Source organism: Rattus norvegicus, chromosome 19 (assembly GCF_036323735.1).
Source record: "Rattus norvegicus strain BN/NHsdMcwi chromosome 19, GRCr8, whole genome shotgun sequence".
In the NCBI taxonomy this organism is placed as follows: Eukaryota; Metazoa; Chordata; class Mammalia; order Rodentia; family Muridae; genus Rattus; species Rattus norvegicus.
In genome coordinates this window covers 64,582,983-64,598,920 of record NC_086037.1, presented here as the reverse complement: position 1 = coordinate 64,598,920, position 15,938 = coordinate 64,582,983, and the positions used below count along the sequence as shown (strand labels likewise).

Genomic DNA, 15,938 nt, shown 5'->3' with positions numbered 1-15,938 from the left:
GGGGCTCTGGGGAGGCAGAGAAAACAGGCTGTGTCTCCAGTGTTTGTCCCAGCACTGGCCAGGTCCCTTGGCATTCCTGTGGAAGCCTGGGGTTCCCATAGTACCCTTTGAGAACCCCTGTCTCCTGCCAGCTTCTTGATCTTGCCTGCACTCCCTTACTCCTCTGCGAGGCCACAGGTACTCTCTGTTACTCCTTTCAGAGAGCTGAAGATAGGCAGGCTCTGATCCCCCTTGCTCCCGGACCCCCACATACGATCCTGTCTGCATTCCTAATCTAGCTGGGCTGCCAATTAGGACGGTGACCTTGAACAAGCCTCTGGGGATCTCAGAGACAGAATGGAGTTGTGAAGGTCACTTGGCTGCAAAACCTTTTAAGGAAATGAAGGACCCAGGGACAGCCAGCCCCACATTAACATGCTTTTGCAATCTCAGCCTTTATGGGTCCCACTGTCCTCATTTGACCGGTGAGAAAACTGAGGCCCAGAGAGGTGAAGTGACTCACCAAGCACACACAGCAAAAAAAAAAAAAAAAAAAAAAAAAAAAAAAAAAAAAAAAAGCTGGCTTGCGGCATCTTCCCCTCCCTCCCTACACCCAGGGCCAAGCTCCCAGGAGAAGCTCACAGCTTGGATTTCATATCCTGAAAGCCTGCTGCCACTCATATCCAGTTTACAGATAAGGAAACCGAGTATGAAGGCACAAAGCCACCCGCCTAAGGGCATTCACTTGGAGGCTGGGATCTGACCCCAAGCCTCTCTGTCCTCAACCCCTTACGCCATCTCTCAGTACCTTCCCTAGGCTCTGAGGCTGGGTCAGTCTGTCCCACTCTGCACACTTCCCTGCAGTCCTTACTGAAGCTCTCTGCCTTATTGTACCATAAGGTTGCTTGGTCTCCAGGTCCCCAGCTGCCCCAGCTCCTCCTGAGCTCAGCTCCTCCTCAGAGAGCAGAGAGGACAGACACTCTCCTTGCCTTCCTGGGGGTTGGCAGAGCCACTGCTCCCCGCCTGCTGCCTGGCTGATGGAGAGATTAATCCTAAGCCCTTCCCGGCAGCACCTCCACCCCCTCATCTCAGGCAGGACCATGTTGGCTGTCCCCGTGGGACTTGGAGCACCAAGTCCAATGCTGAGGTAGGACAGTTGGCCCAGCTCCTGCAGCATCCGGACCTTCAGCTTCCAGGAGGAGGGAGGACTTCAGAGCCCTTCTAGAGAGCCACCTTGTGCCTCTGCTCTTCTGCAGATTCAGACTTAAAAAACTTCTGTTCAATAGAGGAGGCCAAAGAAGGACTGAATGCTGCTGACCCTCTGCCAGGGCTGCTGTGTTGGGTGTTGGTTTGATTTGGGACTTGGTTCGGTTTTGGTTTTCTTTTCATTCCCCCACCCCCCACCTCTCTGTCACAAACCTGTCTCTTTCCCGGTCACTGAGACATGGGCTCCCCATGCCCGGCAGAGAACCGGCTGGGAACATACTTCCTTAAACAAGCGGTGAGTTGAACTTGGGAGGAAGTTGTTCGTTCCGGGGTAGGATGTTCCAGGGCAGTGACTGAGTGGAACAGCTTGGCAGAAGGGATATTTGGAGTGAATTACTTCCCTGAGCTCTAGAGGGGTTTTGCTGGCCAGCTGGTAGGGGGGAACAGAGACTGTAAAAATCAGATCTGTTCAGCGGAAGGAGAAGGGGCAAGATTCGGGCTCTGGAGAGAACCCCTAGCCAGGAAGCTGTATCCTGGGTTGAGTTTGGATTTGCTGAGTGACCTTGGATGAGTCCCTTCAGCATCCTGGGTCTCGGTTTTTTTGCACTGGAAATTGAAAAAGCTTAGAAAGATCTCCCTGGATCTCCTGTCTCTGCAGGCTGCACTCCTCCCGCTTGCTGCTGGCTGTGTGCTGTGAACCAAGTAACGCATGCAGAATAGCCGAGTGCATGCAGAATGTGAAACGGCAGGGCGAGTGTGAAACGCAAGGAGACCCCCACTCACTCCTCCTCGCAGTCCGCCAGACTCCGGCTGGCTCTGGAATGGAAGGGCACTTTTATCTCCATCGGCTCCTGGCTGGAGTGCCTCCCTCAATGTAAGGGTACAGGTGCCTGCGGACACAGCACTGGCCGGAGTGGGTAGCATCAGAAATGGTCACACAGTACGGATGATGAGACATTTCATAAAAATATTTTTTAAAAAAATTATGTGAGCAAGCTAAGAAAAAAAAAACAAAAACAAAAACAAAAAACTGCTTGTCCTAGTTGAAGCCCCTAAATAGGTCTGCAGTACAGAGCGCATTAGAAACCTCTTTGCGTTGCAAATAAAAGAGTGTGCAGCTCCGGGAGGGGAGTGACCACTTCAAGGTCACACAGCAAGGGTGACAGAGGACCAGGGTGAAGGCTTTTTGGGGAGCTCCTGAGAGTCTGGTGACTTTGCAAAGTTGTCATGTAGGGGACGCTAGGTGTGAGTTCCTTCCTCTGCAAAGGTGAACTGTGCCTGGCTACCTCATGGGATGGTTGGCTTGGGTCCCTTAAAGGAACTGGGTGCCTTAGAGCTTCTAGAAGTGACCGTTATGGTGTTGTTCCCCGACCCATCCTGGGTTCAATGGTTGGGGAGCCTAAACTTCCCTACTCACATACCCCAAGCAGAGGGTCCAGAGAGACTGAGTCCCTCCCCTTGTGCTTCTCTACAAAGAACACAGCCACATAGGGCACCCTGCAGGGTTGATACAAACCTTGTCCCTTGAGAAGAGAGAGGGGAAGCCTGGTGCCCAAGACTATACAGTGTTAGCGCAGCACAGAGTCCATTACCCACATCTCCATCCACAAAGGGTCCATGTGAGGGATGGAGATAGACGCGCAGAACCTCCTTAGTGTGGTGGGCAGCACATCTGTACCATAGATGTGTAGGGATGTATCCAGCCACATAGCCCAAGCATAGAGTAGCTGCCCAGTAAACAAGAAGTAAATGGAAGGTTTAGAGATGGCTGGAGCAACTGCAGCTACTGTGGGACGGTGTTTATACTGCCAGATCTGCTGAGACTCATTCTCCCTCCCTTCTCTGGTTCTTCTTTCTCTGGAGGCAGACTGCTGAGCCCACTGCTCCCTGGCCTGACAGTCTGAGACAATGCCCATGTCTTCCCGAGGCAGGGACCTGCATCCTGGACATCATCACTTTGGCCCCTGCAGCCCCTTGACCCAGTTCTGGCCTGGCCCGGAGCCTCAGTCAGTCAAAGGCCTCTACTACCGCAGGGCCCGGAAGGTGAGCACCTTGGATGCCTCTCCAGAGGCCAACCTGAAGGAGATCCTGGTGAACGTGGGTGGCCAGCGGTACCTGCTGCCCTGGAGCACCCTGGATGCCTTCCCGCTGAGCCGCCTGAGCCGGCTCCGGTTGTGCCGCAGTTATGAGGAGATCACACAGCTCTGTGATGACTACGATGAGAACAGCCAGGAGTTCTTCTTTGACAGGAACCCCAGCGCCTTTGGGGTGATCGTGAGCTTCCTGGCCGCGGGAAAGCTGGTGCTTCTGCGAGAGATGTGCGCCCTGTCCTTCCGGGAGGAGCTGAGCTACTGGGGCATCGAGGAAGCCAACCTGGAGCGCTGCTGTCTACGCAAACTGCTGAAGAAGCTGGAGGAGGCTGCCGAGCTGCGCCGGGAGGAGGCCGCCCAGCGCCAGCAGCAGCGCCAGGCCTGCCACTCCGAAGTGCAGGCTTCGCGATGGGCCCGCAGCATGAACCAGCTGCGGGAGATGGTGGAGGACCCACAGTCAGGGCTGCCCGGGAAGGTCTTCGCTTGCCTCTCCGTTCTCTTCGTGGCAACCACGGCTGTCAGCCTGTGTGTGAGCACCATGCCCGACTTCAGGGCTGAGGAGGACAAGGTGAGTTGGTGCCAATCAGGGACCAAGAGGCAGCCCAGATACACCTTTGAGAAACCATGGTCTGAAGGCTAAAGAGGTTGGCATGTGAAATCTTGCCCCAGGAGACAAGGTCCTCCTGGGGCTGGCATCAGGCTTTTAAACCTTTTCTTCCCCTAGTGCTTCTTGCTGGGTTCGTTGACTGCCTGGACCCTGGCAGCCCTAAAGTGACCCTGCCCCAAAGAAAACATTCTGCTTGATCACTCCTACTCTTTGCAAAGAGCTGGGAGACCCCACAGACTCCCAGGAACTGGAGGGTCTGTGTCCTAGTCTGTTTTTTGTTGTTGTGAGAAACATCCCGGTAAAATACGAGTTGTGGAAATGGTTTATTTGGCACACACTTCCAGATTACAGGCCATTGGGGGTTGGGGTTGGGGAAGTCAGGTGAGGACTTCAAGCAGGAACGGGACACAGAGAAGGGGAAGCTTCTTACTGACTGGCTACTGCTAAGCTCCCTTTCTCACACAGTGGTGGGGTGTGTGGCTATCCTTGTCTAGGGATGGTGCCGCCCACAGTGGGCTGGGCCTTCCTACATAAATTAGCAATCAAGAAAATCCCTCAGAGTCATATAAAGTGGCCAATCTGATCAAGGCAACTCCTCTGTTGAGAGTAAGACTTTCCGAGTCTCTGGGCTTTGTCAAGTTGACAGCTGAAGGTAACTAGAAGAGTCTTAAGAAAAACGAAACAGGAGCCATTTGTTAGGACGGTGGCTAAAGAGCTTGACACTAGAACTAGATGGTTGCCTAAGGTAGAACTTCTCTGCAACTCTGCACTCCTCCACAGCTCCCTATATAATAAAGAAGGCAGATTTCACACACAAACACACACACACACACACACACACACACACACACACACACACACACACACACACACACACACGGATATTGCTGCCTCCCTACAGATTTGCCCCACAACAAGGACCAGAGAACATTCCAGTTAGAGAGCCAGCGTGTGCCTCAAACACATTAAGTTCTTCACGATTAGTTGCTGAACAAAATAGGTTTCATTTGACGGACCAATGTTTTCTCTGAAAGAAAAAAGATGTATAGCACTCATTCCTTAGTCTTTCAAACAGCTACCCCCGCCCCTGACTATAGTTGCAATCAGGAACCCCTACCTGCACCCCCTTAGTCTTTAGCACAAGACATGTATCGGGAAAGCCTGCTTGCCCATGGGGAATACTTACATGTGGATTTTTTTTTGTCTTTGTGTTTGTTTGTTTGTTTTTGCTTCTAAGGATTAGGGAAGAATAAGCAGTGTCCTTACCCCACTCAAGATCCCCATTGCTGAAGAATCAAACCTGGTCTCCACAACGTGCTTTTCTTCTTCAGGGAGAGAAGAGAGTGTAGGGGAGACAGGAGGTTTCCTGTGCAGAGCGGTCATTACAAAGATGGCAGACCCAGGCTGGCCTTAACGGCACTGGGAAAATCAAGTTAGAGGCAGGTCACCAGTTTGCAGGTGTGGACAGTCCAAAGCTATCCCTGAGAAAGTGACAGCTGTGTCCCAAGGGGTAAGAGGATTCCTGTCCAGAGACAGCCACAATGTCCCTCCAGAGCCACCTTTGTACCTGCTGCCCCATCCCAAGAGTCCACAACCTTCAGGGTCTATGCTCCTGCTGGGAATGAAATTCAGAGAGCTAGGGAGGCTGAGGACAGGCAACCTTAGGATCCTACTTCTTTCAAGACGGTGCTGCTGACGTTTATATAAAAAGCTGGTGATCTTTCTAGTCCATGCTTTGTAATTCTCCTTTGTCCTCAGGGGACAGCAGCCAGGCTCTATTTAGCCAGCCAGCTGTCCTGAGGAGAGCCATGGGACATGGTAATTTAATGACATCCAGAGGGACCCTGGGGGTGTGACCGATGGAAATCCAGACTCACATCTCGCAGTTTCATGTTGGCTTATCCATTTGTGAGTTGGCTGGTGACCTTTGTGGCTTTTCCACTTTTTGTCTGGGGGCTGTGTCCAGTCCTGAATGGGCTGTGTTTTGCTGGGTGTTTTCACTGCTCCTGGGTATGTACATAAGTATGACCTTGCTGAATCTTGAGTGCAAATTTAACCCTTAGTGGAGCTGCTCCCCTAAGTTCAAGTTCCCTGCAACCTAGCCCAGCTGGTGTGTGTGTGTGTGTGTGTGTGTGTGTGTGTGTGTGTGTGTGTGTGTGTGGACAGCTTTCAGGAGCTGGTTTTCTCCTTCCACTGTGTGGACCCTAGCAGGTTGTCAAGCCTGGCTTGGTGACAAGAGCTTTAATCCACTGAGTCATGTCACCAACCCTCCTGCTTCTTTCAATTATACAGTTTTCAGGTATACACATAGAAACTTCTTTTTTAAAAAAGGCACACATATAGCCCGCCCCCTATCAATCTAGACTATTTCTCTTACCCCAAAAGTTCCTTTGGAGCCCTTCCTAGTCAACCCAGGGCGGCCTGAGCAGCTGTTTTGATGGTGGGAGTCCTGGAGGTGACCCTTGCTTACTTCCCAGTGTCGCCTGTCTGTGGCCTCCAGCCTGCTAGACCCACACATCTGTCTGGTCTTCCCTTTCTACCGCAGCCTCCTCGGAGCTGGCTCACCTTGATTGCAGGAAGGGGCAGTGCTTTCTCACCACTGCCAGGGACAAGGCACACAGCACAATGGCTAACTCCCCACTTCAGCTGGGTTTGGGAGAGCCTAAAACCAGATTTTCCCGTGCCCAAACCCAGAGTGATGAGAACATTGTGGACCAAACTTCCCCAGACCCTATCACCAGAGACTTCCTTAGATAGAAAGAAGTGCTTCGGCGTGCTCTTTTGTTTTCTCCTCCCTCCCCCAACCCCTTTCCTCCAAATGAGGACGGATTGGACCCCACGTCCTCCATTAGAGCCCTCAATCTCGCTGTCCCGTGTGTCCCCGTGTGTCCCTGAATGGCTGCAGAGATGCTAGCTCTTGAAGGTAGGCACCAGGCTGGTTAGGATGCAGGGCAGAGCAGGATGCAGATAGAGTGACTATGCAGAGACAGCCTGCTGCAGTGCAGGGAGGCCGGCAGCCCAGACCAGGGGAGGGAGGACGGGGTGTACATGGTTTGAATAGCCAAGCAGCAGCACCAGAGGCAGAAGCGTGGCCTGCTGGGCCCTCCAGAGTCGCCTTCCCGAGCTGCTGATCATTGGGTGATATTCTCCCAGATATCAGCAAGGAAACAAAGGCACCCAGACTCTAGGACTTCTGAGGGCTCTAAAGTCACAGGGAGAGACCCCCAAGTTCTCAGGTCTGAGCTTGTCTCCAAGGCTTTGGGTTCTTGATGGACCCAAGACTCTATCTTTGTAGCTAGCACCCTGGGGGATTCTGGTTGTGCTCCACCCGCTTCATCAAACACTGTAGCCCAGAGACAGCCAGGGGCCACTTCCAGATCGCACAGCAAGTTTACAGAAAGCCTGGAGAATGCAGGCCCAAAGGTCTGATGTCATCCAGGATTCTGATGGCAAACCTCTGAGGATGTCCTCTCAGTGGGTTGGAAGTGCGTAGAATGGTAGCCTCCTGCTGACCAAGTGGGCCAGCATCTGTGTCAGCATGTCACTCACATGCGTATCTGCTGGACTCAGTATCCTCGGAGCTGTTGTGTACACGATTCCATCCACACGGCAGCCCTTAGGGTGACGATGGCTGGAAGTCCAGGGAGGACCAGGAAGTTCCTTAGCTGAGACTGTTGACTGAGATGTGACCCTGAGCCGCACACTCAGGGCTTCCTCCAGGCTTACCCTGGAAAGGACCAGACAGAAGCCAGAGAGAAAGCTTCTCAGTCCTGGGTGGGCCAACAGAGCTTGTGCTGGTCTGTCCATTTTCTTTTTTTCTGATGAACAGACATAAAAACATTTCAATTTAAGATTCCTCTGCGCTTGGGCATGGGAAGCAATTTATTTTTCCATTTCAGAGCATTCGAATCCCAATCCCCCATAGTTGTCTACATTTTCCTCTGCCTGTAAGCAAATAGCTCAGTCATATTCTTGTTCATATCCTGTGTGTATGTGTGTGCATGTGTGTGCATGGGTGTATGTGAGAGAGAGAATGTGTGTATATGTGTATGTGCATGTGTGAGTTCATGTGTGTGCATGCATGTGCAGGGGAGAGTGTGCACGTGCAAGTTCATGAGTGACATGTGTGTGCCTGTGCAGGGGGGGCAGAGTGTGTGTATATGAGTATGTGCATGTGTGAGTTCATGTGTGTGCAGGGGAGAGTGTGCATGTGTGAGTTCATGAGTGACATGTGTGAGCCTGTGCGGGGGGGCAGAGTGTGTGTATATGTGTATGTGCATGCGAGAGTTCAGGTGCATACATGTATGTGTGTGTGCACCAGGGTGGGTGTATGTGTGTGTGTGTGTGTAAAATGTGTGTGTTTACACATATGTAAACTATCTAAAGCTGAGCTCTCAACATTAGGCTCATCTATGGAGCTTCTGAAAAATTCTACTACTACTCGAGGTACCACTATGTCAACTAAGTAAACTCCATAGGGGGAGTCCTGTGCACGAGGTCTGCGGCTGCCCAGGTGGTCTGATGGTCAGCAGGCTAAGGCTGTGGAAGTTCATCCGGCAGGATCTTGTTTAAATTTGGATTGTGCATCTGGTGGCACAATCTGGGGGAAGGGCAGGGCTCCATTTCTCCAGGCTCGGGAGAGGTGGACGGTTTTGGTTAAGGACCTCACTGAGGGGCAGGGAGAAGCCGAGATGCTGTTGGGAGGCAGGGGCCAGGAGTGGGTGACACATCGGTGACCCTTGTGGCTAGGAGACAGTGGCCGAGCAAAGGGCTGTGATCACACCTCTTAAAGGCTGGACTGCAGCCTCAGGACCCTCAGGTCCAGCAGCTTCCTGCCTCCATGGCTAGGTCAAGTGGGCTTCAGTGTTTTGTGGCTGTGGATAAAGACATGAAAAGGCAATAGAGACCAGGAGACCTGGAGCGGGGCGGGACAGGACCATCTGGATGTGACCTATTTCCTGGAGTGTAACATGGGGCCACACCCTTTGCCCAGGATGTGGCTATGTGGCTCAAGGGACAACAGCAGAGCTGTATGCTTGCCTTAGCAATGCTGACGTCGGTGAAAGTGACGCTTGGCTGCTGTTATCAGGAGTCCACGACAGGAAGCTTTAAACAAAACGCAAGTTGTTTTCTTTATTGTGTACCAGTCTCTGACTGAGGGGACGAAGTTAGTGGCCGCTCCTACTCTGAACCCATGCCTTCTCTGCTCGAGTGTTTCTGTATTTCACTGGGGTGTCAGTCCTCTGTTGTCTACGGTCCTGGTGGCAGAACAGGGGTCAGCATAAAGAGCTTGAAGTCCTATCTGATGTCCTTGCCTCAGCAAAGCACCTTCCATAGGCGACAAGCATTTGACCATATCTAGCTGCAACAGAAGCAGGAAATCCCAGTTTCTACTAGATCGACCTGCCTAGCTACAAGCTCATGACCACAGGAGGGACAGTCTAGCCCACAGCACATGGCAAGACCAAAGTGTGCCTCTAGGGCAGTGAGTGGTTCTCAACCTGTAGGCTGAGACCCCTTTGGTGGGGTTGAAGACCCTTTCACAGTGGGGCTATGTATCAGATATCCTGCAAATCAGGATATTTATCTACCTACATTATGATTCATAAAAGTAGCAAAACTACAGTTATGAAATAGCAATGGAAAAATCTTATGGTTGTACTGAAAGGTTGCAGCTTTAGGAAGGTCGAGAACCACTCTAGGGCCTGGGAAAATGGCTCAGCTGGGTATTTGCAAACACAACGATTTTAGTCAGAATACTGGAATCCACCTTAAGAGGCCGTGTGTTCTGCATGCGCCTGTAATCCTTCAACTGAGGAGGCAGACACAGGAAGATCCTTAGGGCTTGCTGGCCAGCCAGCCTCACCCACTTGCCAATCTCCAGGCCAGTAAGAAACCCTGTCTCAAAAGAAAAACAAAAAACCAACTCCCACCCCCTCCACCCCCACAAAACAAGGTGGAGGAGCCTGAACAACGATAGCCCTGATTCTTTTCTAGCCTTCACACATACACACATACACAGTACACCTAGGAAGGCTTTCAGAGGGAAGCCATCTCCTGGCATCCCAACACAGCCACCGTGGAGTTACTTCACCGTATCTTCTCCGCCATGGCTGGCTGTCCTTCTTAAACTGTGAGCCCCAATAAATCAATCCTCCCTTCCTCCCTCCCTTCCCTCCCTTCCTCCCTCCCTCCCTAAGCCTTTGTGCCAGGGTTTGAGAAAAGCTGACTAACCCATTGCTCCTGTGGCTCTCACCCCAGGGAGAATGCGCTAGAAAGTGCTACTACATCTTCGTGGTGGAGACCATCTGTGTGGCCTGGTTCTCCCTGGAGTTTTGCCTGCGCTTTGTCCAGGCCCCGAACAAATGTCAGTTCTTCCGCGGGCCCCTGAATGTCATCGACATTCTAGCCATCTCCCCATACTACGTGTCGCTCGCGGTGTCTGATGAGTCCCCGGAGGCAGGTGAGAGGCCGAGTGGCAGCTCCTACCTGGAGAAAGTGGGGCTGGTGCTGCGTGTTCTGCGGGCACTGCGCATCCTCTATGTGATGCGCCTGGCCCGCCACTCGCTGGGGCTGCAGACGCTGGGCCTCACTGTGCGCCGCTGCGCCCGAGAGTTTGGCCTCTTGCTGCTCTTTCTGGGTGTGGCGGTTACCCTTTTCTCTCCTTTGGTCTATGTGGCTGAGAATGAGTCCGGAAGGGTCCTGGAGTTCACTAGCATCCCCGCGTCCTATTGGTGGGCCATCATCTCCATGACCACGGTGGGCTATGGGGACATGGTCCCTCGTAGCGTGCCGGGACAGATGGTGGCTCTGAGCAGCATCCTTAGCGGGATCCTCATCATGGCTTTCCCAGCCACATCCATCTTCCACACGTTCTCTCACTCCTACTTGGAGCTGAAGCGGGAGCAGGAGCAGGTCCAGGCCCGCCTCCGGCGTCTTCAGAACAACAATTCAGCCAGCGAACGGGAGCTCCTGAGTGACGTAGATGACCTGGCCCCGGAGGACCTGACCTCCCCAGGCCGCTACATGTAGCTGCCACCACCTTAGGAATGTGCCATAGCTTCAACCCATTCCATGGCTGAGAAGGGCTCCTGCATCTCCCGTGGACCACCCGGGGGGTGTGAGCTCAGAATACTGACTTACCTCCAAAGCAGGAAATGTGCCAGGTCATGACATCATTGGTGTGATCCTGGGCCCATCCCTATTCCTTCCCCGGCTCCCTGCCAGTCTCTGTGTACTGCCTATCTTTCCTCCCCTTCCTCGCAAACTCTGATATTTCACCCTGGGCTCTGGATGCTCACAGAACTGACCTCCACCAATAACCAAATACAAAGTCTACAGATTTCCATCTTCTCCCTCAGAGCCCCTGTCCTGGGCCACACCACTCCTGAGAATCAGAGAGCTCGGGCACTGAGACCTGCTCAAAGCTTCACGAAGCCTGCAGGATCTTACGTTCTTTTACTGCCTTCTACCGCCAACCATGTTTCCAAATGTCACAGAAGCACTTACTGTTCTAGAAGCTCTTAGGCAAGAAGGCATCCCTGGCTACTTCAGCAAATCCTGTCAGGTCCTCATGGCTGAAAGCCTGCTGTCACCAACAACACACCTGGGGACCTACCTGGGCAAGTACCCAGTTGGCCATCTGGACTCTGGGTGGACAGTCTCTAGTTACCCAGCTCTTAGCTTTGACAACGGGACTCTGAGAACTGTATAATGTCTCTTCAGAGAACAATGGCAACAGGAGGAAAGTCAGTCAACTAAATATGGCTGAAGACTCAGCGGGACAGCCTTAGGTCTTCCCGGTTTTAGCTACTCTCTTGCTCGTGACTCACACTGATGGAGGACAGATATCCCTGCTGTCTCAGTGTCCACATATCCATGTGTTCATCTGTCCACAGACTCAGCCCTGGGGCCCACAGAGGAGGCAGATCACTATGACTTACAGAGACGAATCTGAAATAAAGTGACCCCCTGAGCAGCCAGGGCCCCAAAGTACAGCATTAGGGGGCTAATGCTGGAAGGACATTTCCTGGGGTACTTGGGGGCAGAGCAGTAGGATAGGCTAGGATCAGGAGCTGGTGGACCTCAGAGCACTGTGGCTGTAGTAGGGGGGTGAGGATGAGGTGAACAGTCCAAGGGGTCGTGAGACCACGTAGAAGTAGGATTGCCATCTGGGACCTGCCTGTGGGTTCAACTCCTCTATGACACTACCAGTCTGGTACAGCACACCCAGGAGAGACCCCTGTGCCACTTCTCAGGCATTTACACAGTTCTGCTGTCATTTGATATTGGCCGTGAGGCCACTGGAGAAAGTACGACGGGTGACAGCGAGATAGATGGGACCCTGTGAATCTGATGAGGCTCATGCGTGGGTACAGTCAGTACTGCAGCCCTGCTAACACATGCCTGGCTATCCGTCTTTCCACTAATATTAAGCTGAGACCTGCTGCACACCATGTCCTCACTTTCCTGACTGTAGCCACCACATGGCCAATGGCTCTGCCCAGAGAAGCCCCAGCATCTACCCTGAAGTGCATCTCGCCCATGTGGGAAGTCTCACATCCAGACTCCCCAAACAGATGCACACACATGCGCCCATCCCTCTAGACCTCGAGGTGCAGGGAGCGCCCTTAGTTTTTCTCAAACTCACATGTCTCAAGTAAGCCCTATAATTATATCACACTAGGAGAGCTGAGGCCCTGAGCTGAGGCCCACGGTATGCTGCTTTGCCCCAGGATTCAGCTAGCAGGGGTCCTGGGGGGGGGTACCTGGATGTATTCTGAGAATGTATTAAAAATAGTTATAGTAACCTTTTGCGGGCTGGAGAGATGGCTCAGTGGTTAAGAGCACCGACTGCTCTTCCAGAGGTCCTGAGTTCAAATCCCAGCAACCACATGGTGGCTCACAACCATCTGTAATGGGATCTGATGCCCTCTTCTGGTGTGTCTGAAGACAGCTACAGTGTACTCACATATAATAAATGAATAAATCTTTAAAAAAAACAAAAACAAGGGGCTGGGGATTTAGCTCAGTGGTAGAGCGCTTACCTAGGAAGCGCAAGGCCCTGGGTTCAGTCCCCAGCTCCAAAAAAAAAAAAAACCTTTTGCCCCAGGCTGTTTGTCTGTCTGTTTGTTTTTAGACAGGGCCCCACAGCTAGACCTTCTGCCTCAGCTTCCTAGTGCCCAGGTTAACTTTTTCATAATTACTATTAGGTAAAACACTAGACGGTCAGTTTTTCCTTTATGTTCTTAAGGACAGATGGCATGGGTACCGTCTGAGTGTTTCACTCTATGACTGTGAGGAGGTACATGTGTTTCCTGGTAAACCACAGGTTTGGGCCAGATTTGAGGCTCTAGCTGAGGTTCCACAGAATACTCTTGGGGGCTGCTGTTGTTGGGGGAAGAGCAGCCAAGCAGGCAGAGGTCCCATTGGCCAATGATGACCACACGGTCACACGATGTCTAGAAGAATACAGAAATGTCTAGACACCTCCTCCCTTCCAAGCCAGGGCTGTCCACAGAGCGTGATCTGAGATGCTGAGTTCACTGTGGAACCACTGGAGAAGCCACTGGGGACCTGGCCCCTTGTCAGCTCGGCGTCTCTCCCTCTCTTCTGACCTCATCTGCACCACATGCTTAATGTGATGTCTTCTAGCAGTCAGCCCGATGCTCACCAGGCATCTCCACGGTTCTCCGTGTCACCAAAATGTACCGGGGCCAAAAGAAAAGTCAAAAGTCAGCATGTGCCAAACCCATAAAGGGCATTAAATGTCTCCAGTGTCAGCGTCTCGAGTTTTGACTGTGTGTATGTAACAGTGTAGTCCCGGCAGCTCTAAACATGTAACATGTGCAGGTGTGGAGGGAAGGGCACAGGAGGAGGTCTGAGGAGGAGGCACGCCACCAGGGCTGGCCCAGCCTGGCTCAGCCCAGCCTCTGGACTCATGGCCCTGGTGCTCCCAGCTCTGGGTGGCCTGGGTCTCTGCCCAAAGCCTGTCTTTACACAGCTTTGACATCTAGCCACAGGGCACCTCCCGGAATACAATGTCAGTTAAAAATAAAACAAAAGGCACCAATCTTCCCTACAGCAGCCTGAGTCTGAGGACACATAGAGAACTCCAGGCCAGTACTTTGGGACTCGCTGTAAGGAGGACACAGCCAAGGGTGCATGGCGGCATGTGACATGACTTGGGACATTGTGGGCCCTGACCTAAAAATAGCCCATCTCACTGCCTTCATTATATTTGCAGTGACCTGCCTGATGCAGACCCCTGGGAGGCTCGAGGTGCTGCCTGCCCTTGCTGGTTGAGCTTTTGGGACCCAGCATACCTCTGAATTAAATATTAAAGGACATTAAAAAGAGGTACATGACTCCTCCGGTATATCATGGCCTGCTGTTGACCTTGGGGACATGGAAGGTCCTCTGAAAGGAGAATGGTAGGAACCTGGCCAACCATCTCAAGCCAACTGAAAGACTTAGGTCAGAAGTTAGGTGGGCGTCAGGTGTGGTAGCAAATGCCTGGCATTCCAGTACTCTAGGGGCGGAAGCAGGAGGACGGTCATAAGTTCAAGGCCAGACTGGGCTCTACAGGGAGTCAGACTCTAGCCTACGCTACGTAGAGACTCTGGGGCTAGCCTGGGGAAAATGGAGAAGCCCGTCTGCTCCTCCGTGCCCCCCACCCCAAAAAAATCTGTGGAGAAGCCCTGAGCAGGAGTGGGAACCAGCCTGGCCTTTGCAGAAAGGCAGAGCCAGATCCCTTCACTGTCTCCCAAACCCCAGAGAAAAGCTACTGGGGGGAGAGGTGGCCACAGGGCAAGCAGAACCCGTGTGGTGGTGTGACCAGCCTGCTTGTCCCTGGCGACTGGAGCTTGGACATCTTGTGTGTATGTAAAGTTGGGGGTTGCAGGGTCTATCCTCGGAACAACTGTGGAGACCCAGAAAAGCCAAGGGCTCACTGGATGAAGCTGTATTTCTCTCTTCTGCCATTCTCCTGACCCAGGCAGCGATGGTAACAGCACTGACCCCTTCTGAGACCACATCAGAAATCGTGGTCAGGGTGAGTTGATTCCAAGTTCCAAGTTCCACCCCCATTCAGACTTAATTAAATGAATAAACACAAGAAGTGTCCGTTCTAAGAACCCAAAATCCAGGTAGACTTCAGAAGCGGCTTCCTCCAGGAGCTCTGCAAACACCATCAAGACCCAACAAGCTCGTCTGTGCTGCGTCTCCCTGGGTACATCACTTTCACCCTTCAGCTTTCCTCTTGGCCACAAGATGGCTGCACCAGCTCCAAATTTCACACATTGGTCCCACCAGCTGCCCCATGAGAGAGAACCCCCTTTATCCCAGAACACTAGGCACGTCTCACTGGCCCTGAGTGGGCCCCATGCCTTTATATCTAATTGTTCACTTAACCCCACCACAGCCTCCTCCCCCTCTTCGAGGAAACTGAGGCACAAGGAGTTGAGGTAGATATCCCAAGGTTGTTGGGTAATGGACTTAGGAATTAAGCCCAGTTCTCGTGGCTCCGACCTCTTGGCTTCTTCCTGACCCCCAGATTCTCCACGTCCAGATGGTCCTCTCACCACAAACATAAAGTCAGCATCTAGTGTCTGCATGATGGACCGCAAAGCTAAGATTGCTCCTGAAAGTAGCCAGCATCTAGGGGTGTAGCTAGGGGTCTGCCTAGCATGCATAAGGCCTCGGGCGTGACTCCAGGACCATGGAAATTACCTGTGGAGGAGCATGGCTGCCATCACGGCACCAGGAGGCAGAGGAAGGAGGATCGCCATGAGTCTGAGGTCAGCCGGGACAATAGAGTGAGACCTGTCCTAAAATTCGAAACACAAACTGCCCAGAGATGAAGATTTAAATCTCCACAAAGCCCTGGCACAGGGGCTTGCAACACTTTCTTCATAATTGTAAAATGAGTGACTGAGATGACCTTCAGAGGCAGGAGAACACGCACGGGTCCGTGCTGGTGGTGGGGCTCTCCGTTCAGTAGTGTGAGATGGGGTGGGGGTGGACCTGACACGTACCTCCCTCAGGAAACAGGGACA

General features: G+C 52.5%; 1 protein-coding gene across 5 annotated transcripts; it reads left to right on the top strand.

Annotated features, from left to right (window-relative positions):
- The first annotated feature begins 895 nt into the window (after positions 1 to 895).
- On the top strand, positions 896 to 13,669 carry Kcng4 (potassium voltage-gated channel modifier subfamily G member 4). 5 transcript variants are annotated; one of them, XM_063278061.1, is made up of 5 exons: positions 896 to 1,480; positions 1,844 to 2,059; positions 3,053 to 3,228; positions 3,435 to 3,843; positions 10,144 to 13,669. In XM_063278061.1, exons 4-5 carry the CDS (start codon positions 3,502 to 3,504, stop codon positions 10,912 to 10,914), a joined length of 1,113 nt encoding a protein of 370 aa, XP_063134131.1. In that variant the 5' UTR covers positions 896 to 1,480; positions 1,844 to 2,059; positions 3,053 to 3,228; positions 3,435 to 3,501; the 3' UTR covers positions 10,915 to 13,669. The 5 variants fall into 5 exon arrangements, with proteins under 5 accessions (XP_063134131.1, XP_006255772.1, XP_006255773.1 ...); XM_006255710.5 differs by having other exon boundaries at positions 3,049 to 3,843; XM_006255711.5 differs by having other exon boundaries at positions 899 to 1,126; positions 3,053 to 3,843.
- Positions 13,670 to 15,938: the final 2,269 nt, after the last annotated feature.

Bases quoted from the DNA above. Each gene is read 5' to 3' on its own strand.
- Kcng4 (XM_006255710.5), top strand. From the start codon at position 3,094: ATGCCCATGTCTTCCCGAGGCAGGGACCTGCATCCTGGACATCATCAC. The intron at 3,844-10,143 runs GTGAGTTGGTGC...CTCTCACCCCAG, and splicing joins TCAGGGCTGAGGAGGACAAG to GGAGAATGCGCTAGAAAGTG.